The 9,671-nt window shown below is 44.7% G+C and overlaps 1 protein-coding gene across 7 annotated transcripts; it reads right to left on the reverse strand.

Annotated features, from left to right (window-relative positions):
- Positions 1–257: 257 nt before the first annotated feature.
- LOC123060872 (uncharacterized) lies at positions 258–7,792 on the reverse strand. Of its 7 annotated transcripts, none has more exons than XR_006428200.1 (4): positions 7,337–7,792; positions 7,162–7,233; positions 6,149–6,259; positions 258–1,159 (listed from the first exon to the last, which is right to left on the reverse strand). XR_006428200.1 is itself a non-coding variant. In XM_044483738.1 (2 exons), the coding sequence occupies exon 2, from the start codon at positions 1,154–1,156 to the stop codon at positions 434–436; it is 723 nt and encodes a 240-aa protein (XP_044339673.1). In that variant the 5' UTR covers positions 1,157–1,159; positions 6,149–7,098; the 3' UTR covers positions 258–433. The 7 variants fall into 7 exon arrangements, 1 of the variants encoding a protein (XP_044339673.1); XR_006428199.1 differs by having other exon boundaries at positions 7,105–7,233; XR_006428201.1 differs by lacking the exon at positions 258–1,159 and adding an exon at positions 4,895–5,225.
- Positions 7,793–9,671: the final 1,879 nt, after the last annotated feature.

A 9,671-nucleotide genomic window follows, 5' to 3' on the forward strand; every position in this document is an offset into this window, starting at 1 on the left:
TGCAAGAAATGGACAAGTAGCTGTGCCTTTAAAAACACTTGCATTTTGCACACAGGACATTGTGTAGTTGCACAATGAAGGTAATCTAGTTGCACAACAAGCACTAAAGTGATATAGAAACAGCATGGGAAGTTGGACACTAGTTGCACACTTAAGACATTTTAGTTGCACACTAGTACCATAACAGTTGCACACTGGACTGCCTAGAGGGAAACTTAATTACGTAAGGTATATAGAACACACCTGTAGTCAAGTTGCAGTTATACAAGATGCATAAAAACACCTTTTTATTAGGAGAGATGCCTTGGTGTGATCACAAGTATTTGGACAACAAAGGTTTGTTCACCAGCGGATGATCGTGGTCACGAACAAAGTGTGTCACCTCCCATCGCCCATCTAGCAACTTCACCAACATTGTTGCCTTGCATTGAGTCTACTTTATTGTCTCGTGTTTCCAATTCTTATTTTTCTTACTAGGACCAGCCTCCTCTTCAGCAAAGATTGGAGGTTCATCTTCCATTTCCTCATCACTATCAACAGGTTTTGGATCTGGTATGGGGTCCAGGATAGGAGGAGCCTCAACTCCTCCATCATTAGCTTTGGTCTTCTTGTACTTGTTGCAACAAAATTGTTGTTTTACCAATACATTGGTGAGAGTTGTCCGCCTAGAGGTGTTCATCTTGACAGAGAAACCCATCCATAGGGCGTAGCTGTTGTAGTGATCCTTAGCAATTTGAAGGTTGTCAAACCTCATGCCAACATAGGGTTCCATGGGTTGAGAACCAGCCTCATCCTCTCCTTCTTCTCCTTGCACATCACCGTCAACAGCACCTGCTCCTAGCTTAGTCCTAGTTGGACCAGGAACATTTGCCGCACTGCCCGTGTCATCAAGAGTATGGCTCTCTGACTGCAAAGACACCACTACAGGGGCACCACAGGTTGATGACTGCCCTGCCACATTGTCATGGCCCATAGGGTTAGGCCCACGACTTGTCTGTGTGTAGTAAACAGAGTGCTCATTTTCTCTCCCATAATCAGCACTAGCTCCTAGTGGTACGCCGGGTTGCTGCTGATCCATATCATGAGGAATCTCATTGAGATCGGGAGGCAACTCAATGAGATCAATCATTTTCCTTTTTTTGCTACTGCCACACATCCCCTGCACATAAAAAAGATGGAAGTGATGTCATCAGTTTAATCATGTAAGAGTGTTTCAAACAACCTAAAAACATTTTTGTTTCTGTGTGCTACAACACAATCATAAGCACTTGCATACCATTATGACAATCTTAATTGCAAAAGCTACATGTCTATAGCAGAATCTTTTTTATAATAGGTATGCATGTTTTTGAGTGCATAGAATGGTTATGTTAGTTGCATAGTTTACAGTAAATAGGTGGCATAGATAAAGAACATGACTTTTTTACTTCAGTATTTTTCTGACTTTTTCCTCTGTTTGCTACAATGATCTGCAGGCTTTCTGTTGGCAAGGAGCTGATTTAGATTTTTCTGCACATAATTTGATGCTACAATTGAGATGGAAAATCCAGGTGAAAGAAGAAAGAAGATTTGTATGACAGATTATAGATATATGTTTCATCGCAGTTTATGTTTTTAATTCTAGTATATTGAACATATTTCTACACTATAGCTTTCCAATATGTGTGGGACAAGAATATATGCATGACTATTTTACTATGGTTTGTGGTTTCATTAGCCTACTTTATTTTTCTGTTGCACAAATTGCTGGAGAAGTTGGTATGCATCATTGTCTGGTTTTCACAAAAGTTCTTTGTGTTTTTCTGCCATACTATAGTTTTTTGGTTTTGGCGAGGATGCATGTTTCAGTTGGCCAAGATACATGTTCAGTTGGCCAGGATACATGTTTTTCAGCTGGCCAACATGCATGTTCAGTTTGGTCAGGATACATGTTTCAGCTGGCTAGGATACATGTTTTTCCTTTGCACATTTATGGATTTTTGGTTGCACAGATTCTACAGTTTTTACTGTGTTCATTTGCAAACAACAAGTTCAAGTCAGTAGAATGCATGTTTAGTTTTGTCTACAATGCACGTTGAGTTTAGCTAGTATACAAGTTTCATTCTGGCTATGATGCTTGATATCTGCAACTCATCCCCTATGCTTGATATCCCAATCAAATAGTCATTGTTATTTATTTTTATTGCACATATACTTCAGGTTTTTTAAAGTATTCACTCACAAAACATCTAGTTCATGTGGGGTACAATGCATATTTTAGTTTGCCTAGCATGCATGTTGAGTTGCCAGAATACAGGTTCAGTTGTCTGGGATGTATGTTCAGTTGCACATATATGAATTTTAGTTGCACATATTCTTTGGACAGTCAATGTGTTCATTTGCAAACAATAACTATAACTTGGTAGAATGCATGTTTAGTTTTGGTAGAATGCATGAGTTGGCTAGACTCATGTTTTAGTTGGCCAGAAAATATGTCTTAGTCGACTTGCTGAACACATCTAGGGGGAAACTTGGCTGGCATGCATGTTACAAAACATGTTCAGTTTTGTTAAAGTTGATCTCAAACCATGTTTATTGTGCAACTAGAAAGCTGTTCAACTAAACCTAATGACTTGTGTTTAGTTGCACGTTAAACCAGGAAATTAACCAGGATGTAGTGCTTGTGCAACTAAACCTAATGACTTGTGTTTAGTTGCATGAACCAGAAAATGGTAGGCTTGTGTCCATGGTTGGTTTTCAGTTTGCAGACATGACACTCATGGGAGGGGGGAGGGGGGGTGTGATGTTGACAATGGGGTGATGTGCCAGATCCACACCTTTCTTGAAGCAGCTTCTCCATGGATTTGTGCTAGATCCATGGAGAAGGGGGTTTACATATGCAGTACAAGAGGGGGAACTGAAGAGGGGCAGAGGGGAATTACGTGCCTGATGTTGTTGCCTAGTATGATTTTGATCACCTTGCTCTTAGATCTCTTTTTTGAAGCAGTTTCTTCTACTTTGGGGTTGCCATGGCGGCTGTACAGAAGGAGGAAGAAGGGCCTAGGATCCCCTTCTTCTGGGAGAAGAAGAAGGTAGCATGCGAGTGTGGGGGTGAGTGGGCGTGGGAGGGGCTGGGACGCTGGGTAGGTACAGCTGGCCACGTGGGAGTGGACTTTTCTGTTCGAGATTGGCCGCTCGATCGATTCGGTTTGGTGGCCGCCTGTCCTTCCTTTTCTATACCATTGGGGTGGGGGAGGCATGGCCTTACCTTTTTAGGCCGGTCGCTCGATCGCACTAGTGGGCAGTCGGCCACCCATTAGACGCGTCCAAATTTGTAACCCTATCGAAAAACAGATACTTACTTTCCTTTGTTTCAAGTTCTAAAAAAATCCTTAAGCTAAATTCTTTATCTTTGTATTAAAGAGTCAAATTATGTAGCTCATGAGCTGGTTAGATGGTACGTGCTAATAATTCATCTCGTTGGATTGATGCCCGGATTTCATTATGAGTCTGCTGGCAGACGATATATCCGTCCTTTGATTAATAAAGCAAGCTTTTCCTTAAAAAATTCTTTGTTTTAGATTCTCGGAAAAAAACTTTCCTTTGTTTCAATAGAAAAAGATGCATACTTTCCTTCACTAGATTCCTCTAAAAAAGACTTTCCTTTACTAGAGGCGATAAATAAATAGGAAGTTCCAGAAGAGAGACATGCGCAAAAGAAAAGTTCCAGAAGAGAGAACAACCCTAGAAACCTCTTCGACGGCGTGGCGAGGCGAGGCGGGGGTTCGGCAGCGGCGTCTCGTGGACTCCTAGCCAGCCCCTTCATCTCTTCGGGCTTCGGCGGCGAGGCGAGTTTTCCGGCAGAGGCGAGGTAGGCATCCTGCTCCATCTAAACTTGCCTCTACATTGTTCCAACTTCCCCACATTGGAATTTGGAACACTGAACAATTGTGTTGGGTTCGATTTCTCGCAGCCATGGCCGCAGCGGAGGAAACAGCCGTGGGAACCGCTGCGGAGGGGAGCGACCTGCACTCCTTCTTCTCCAAAAGCAGCGTCGCCGCTGATCTTGCTATGGTGGACGACCAGACCCTCAAGGCGCTGGACGAGAAGTACATCATCGCCAGGGACCTCGACGCCGCCATGGTGCTCTCCAAGATCCGCCACTTGGTGGGGCACAGCGAAGCCAGCATCGTCCCCTACGAAGGGCTGTCCTACCAGATTCACTACTAGATTTTTCATTATAACCGAGGGTCAAATTACCGTCGGATATTTCAGTTCACCGTCGGATTTCCATATAACTGACGGTACACCGTCGGCAATCTCCCGTCGGCTGTGCTTCGTCGTCCATTACACTCATAGCTGACGGTACTGCTGGGTAATACCTTCTCCGAGGGTAATTAGCTGACGGTGAGCCGTCGGGCATGTTTTGGTTGCCAGCCGGCTCACATAAACTTGACGACGCTTATAGCTAACGGTTCCCCGTCGGATATCTATTTTTCTGACTGTTATTAGTTCCCATCGGCTTTCGCAATAGATGACGGTATATTTCACCCTTCGGGGTTTGTTATAACCAAGAGGAGAACAAAATCCTTCACGGATTGTTATAACCGAGAGGAGAATGAAACCGAAAAAGCCATTACGATAGCCGACTGTGTATACACCCCTTCGGGGGTTCCTATGGTTGAGAGTCCAACAAAGACCATCAATATAGAGATTCACCGACAGTGAAGTCTCCGTACTTGAGATGTTTGTTATATGGTAGGCCATTAGTCACCCCTCAAGGATTGCTTTCCACTTCAAATATACTCCCTCCGTCCCAAAATGTAAGACGTTTTTTTACACTATGATAGTGTCAAAAAACATCTTATATTTTGGGACGAAGAGGGAGTATATCTCATAATTGCACAATGATACATGACCAAGTAACATATATTATATTTAGTGCAACTTCCAAAATACCATAAGCCTAATGACGTGCATCCAAATTACACTGTTCATCATGATCTATCTAGGAAGTTTGAAATGCAAAACAAAATAGTAACTAATATATAATGGTCCAAGCATTATGCCTAAGCTAAAATTGACCAAAACTTCAGAAGTTCACTTTGTTGCATGTCCTGAAGAAAGATCATTAGACTCATCACCCTTCATGGATCATAATGCTCATCGCCATGTAGATCATGACAATCATCGCCATAGACATCATCACCCTTGCCATAGATCACGATTCCTCCAGTATTGTTTCACTAGACTAGTTGTAAGGGAGATGAAAATGATGTAATGTAGTTGAAATTTAATTGAGCATATAGTGACAAACTTTAGATCTTTTAACTGACTAGTTAGCTGCTATCTAGCAGTATGACTACACATTTACCTTTTGATCCTTCACATGCAATTTTCAGGGTAACATGAATCAGCAGGAACACATACTCAAAATAATAAAGAATGAGGACTACACGTTGCTCTGTATACTACAGAAATAATATACCAATAAACCACAGTGATTTCAATTTTATAATAAGTTTGCAACAGTTCAGAACACATCATGCTTTTTGAATTACTTGTAACATTCATATAATTCCAAGCACATGACAATTTTCTAATTAACTATATTCATCATATCTCCAGAAGCCCCATGTGCTATAGTTAGACCAAGATGGCCATGTGATATAGGAAAAAAAATTCCTATATGAGTTCAACAAAATTTTACCCCTCGCACCGTAATTAAGATAGATTTAGTGTAAAGAAAACAGCTAGTCCATAGATAGATATCTCAGTTATGAGCCACATCTAGGAAAATAGGGCACAAGCAGGTGCATACATTATATATATAGTACAGTAGTATCACCTAGGCAATGTGGTAAGCTAAGAAATCAGCTAAAAAAAGAAGGTCCCAAAGCAAGTTATCTGTATAGCATGGTCTTCAAAGGCATTGTACGCTGGCCAAGTGGTCAGTGTGCCTCAGACACAAGATCTCAAATAAAAAAAGGAAGGTCTCAAAACAAGGAAGTCGATTGACAGGGCAATGTTCTTATTAGAAGTTCAGAACTCAATGGTAGTGATGAAGATACATGTATTTTCGCATATATGTTTCTCCATGCGCATGTTGTCTAGAACTAAATTGGCGCATAACTAGATGGGATGTATGGCTAAGAGATGATGGACCAACCTTTTCAGTTTCGTGTTGACAAACATCATCTCGTCCGCTTTCAAATACGACTTCATGTACCTCAGCTCAAAAGCATTACATTATTGCTCTTCAGATAGTCCCAACTGCCACCTGCATGATAACATAGCGTGTATAAGAACAATAAGTAAGAACCCCTGCTCTACCCTGCTCTACATCATTGAGAAAGAACACACAAGACATGATGTTAACATGCCAGTGGATGCACATCTTTAGGAACAGGAGCTAAATATTACAGAAATAATCCCTCCGTCCTAAAATAAGTGTCTCAAGGTTAGTATAACTTTGTACTAATGTTAGTACAAAGTTGAGACATTATTTTGAGACAGAGAGAGTACAAAATACTGAAAAGAAAAGCAAAATCGAGATGAAAAAACTTACAAGTACATCTACAGACCAAAACTGAAGGAAAAAAGAACAAGGAATGTACGTACTACATGAATGGAGGACCTCTTCAATGTAAATTAGTTGTCTGGCAGGGAGAACTAGTTAAGTTATACAATAGTATGAAGTATACATCCCAATCCTAATTGCACATGCTGACACAGTGTCTCTTCTGTTATGTACTACTCCCTCCATTCCTAAATATTTGTCTTTTAGAGATTTCAAATGGACTACCACATACGTATTTATATAGACATATTTTAGAGTGTAGATTCACTCATTTTGCTTGGTATGTAGTCACTTGTTGAAATCTCTAGAAAGAAAAATATTTAGGAATGGAGGGAGTAGTACTAGTTCCAACTGCTGCAACTAGGTAGCCTTGATCAAACGTACATGCATCAACACAAGCTAGCTATCTCACCTCATTGGCGCCAAATGGCTACTTACTAGTTACTAGTCAACCAAACTATCTTTCAACACATAGACTTGACTTTATTTTCCAAACTAATAGGGTTGTCTTTGTTTTTCAGCAATCATACAAACAAAAACTATACCTAAACAGACATGCAAACAACGATGGCCATGGCCTCACTGTAGAACGTGAACCTCACCACCATAGTAGCCCGCCATGGAACCATCTCCTCAATCTCCCCGGTATTCAACTTGAAAGACACGAGAAAATCCTGCACCTCAACCACCAAAAAACAAGCCATCCATTACAATAGCACACATACGCCACACAGATGACCTTCTCGATGAATTGTGCAAAGGAAGTGGCGACCAAACCTGGTACTGGTGGGCGAAGGCGCGAGTGAGCGTGGTCCACTCGGCAACATCAGGTGGCCACTTGGATGAGGAGGAGCTTCAAGAAAGGGCAGATGGCCGATACATGGCGTAGGAAGTGGAGAGATATAGAGCTGATGAAGAAGACCGCTGCGTTCCTGAATCGTGAGGAGTGGCGTCGAGCACCTATTGGTTGGGGCGATGAGGCCAAGCCGACCAGATCCGGCAGCATCGTGGCCGAGGGCTGCTAGATCTGAGGGCCATGAAGATCGAGATGGGAGTTGAAGGGAGCAGGTGATGTTGCTGGACTAGAGAGGGCAACGAGGGTGGAAGTGCGCAGCGCCGCAGCCGGATCGACGGGTGACGGCGGGGTTGGCGCATGGCAGCGGGGAAGCGAGAAGAGAAGATGCAGCGTGGGAGGTTTCAGAGGGAAAAGGGGCGAGGGATGGGAGGACGTGGGCACGTGGCCGATAGAAGATGGGCCATAAAATTTGGTAAGTGGCAAGAGGGAAATAGTGGTAGGGGGTGAAATGGTTCCTTTTTTTCTTAGAAGTGAAATGGTTATTGATACTACTCCCTCGTTCCAAATTCCTCGTCGCTGAAATGGATGTATCTAGAACTAAAATACATCTAGATACATTCACACGTGTGACAAGTAATTCGGAACGGAGGGAGTACCTGATAAAAGAATTTATATAAAAAATATTGTACATGCAACACATATTCAGTCGGAAAAAAATCGAAAGTAATTATTTTCAGGTTTGTCATAAAATGTAATTGTGGCAACCACACAATGCAACTCCAAACTTGACAAAGAACTACGAAGGACAAACCAGGCACACCACATGGACCCGCCGTCGTAACTTCGACTTCACGGCGACGAACAAATCGAGGCAATCCCACATGCACGTTGGAGAAGTGCCGACTACCACAAACATTGTTGCGTCATTGACATTGCTCCCGCCATCATCGTTGCCACGGAAGCCTGGAAGCCACAACCTCGTCATACACGGTCCTGCTTGCTGATGTCGAACTTCTAAGATGAAGCGCCCGGGAGGAATACGACACCAAAGTGTTGCCATAGTCACACAAGATCAGGGGTTTCTCCCAGAGTGGTCGTGATGGCCCGATCCGCATGGGAGGGGTGTGAGAGGAAAAAATAGTTATGCATACATGAAGGTCAATGATGGTCACAGCCGTCGCCATCACTCGGCACAACACAAAGCTGAGACGGGGTCTTCACCCAAGCTCCCACACCACCTCAGCCGCACATCATGCCGCATAGGCTCCGGCAAGCCAACCAACCACCACCACCATCGAAGCTGCCACCAACAAAGAAGTCCCGAGATCTGCAGCAGCCATCAGCACCTCGCGGAGACCATCGGCGGCCAACCTCCATCACGAGGCCCGAGATCCACCAACGGTCATCTAGACGCAGAGCCGCCGAACGCAGCACGAGCCGCTATGCCCTATCGAGCACCATGACGTTAAGGAACAAAGGAGCACCGCCCCGAGGCCAAGAACCAACATGGTTCCGAGCCGCAAACATACATCAGACGCGCCGACCGTGCTCTATGGAGACCAGAACTGCTGCACCGTAGACATGGGTCTACGCACGTCAGCGTACCACATGGTCCATCGCGCCACCACATCTGCACTCTGCGGCCACTGCTCTAGCTTTTGGGAAGCACGCAAGAGCACATCTGAGTGACAGCTACTTAAGCACATGGCACCGGCCGACACCATGTATGCAACATCCGCCATCGCAACCGTCAGATCTTGGTGCTAGGACCCAAATCCTCATTGAACTAGACCGCCCCATGGCCCGCTTCGCCGGAGTAGCAGTCCCTCACTGTGCCATCGCATGACCCCACGGCGGCAGATCCATGCTATTGAGCCCCTTGTGCACCTGCACCGCCACACGACACTCCATCGTAGCACCACAAGCCACGAAGAAACACCACGCCAGCCAGGACTAGAACCACGCGCGTTGCATCAGATCTGCACCCCATGCATAGCACTAGTACCAGCCATGACTACCGACCACCCGATAGGGACCATGCATCATCTCGGCTTCCTCGTACCCACGACGAGCCTCCTAGCTCTCCCCACTACACCTCCGTGCCTCCTACATAGCCCCACCCAAGCTGCAGGACCACCTCGCACCGTGATGCGACCCATGTGCGATGGGTTTGCACCGGCCGGGCCACCCTGGATGCCCGCAACTTAGCTCCTTGCGTCGGCCCTTGCGGCGCCACCTCACCACGTAAGTGCGAGCATATCACGCCTGGGCGCCCACTATAGTGGCCGCCCCGCGCCACCCAACCGCGAGCAGGAT

This window comes from Triticum aestivum, chromosome 3A (genome assembly GCF_018294505.1).
Source record: "Triticum aestivum cultivar Chinese Spring chromosome 3A, IWGSC CS RefSeq v2.1, whole genome shotgun sequence".
In the NCBI taxonomy this organism is placed as follows: domain Eukaryota; kingdom Viridiplantae; phylum Streptophyta; class Magnoliopsida; order Poales; family Poaceae; genus Triticum; species Triticum aestivum.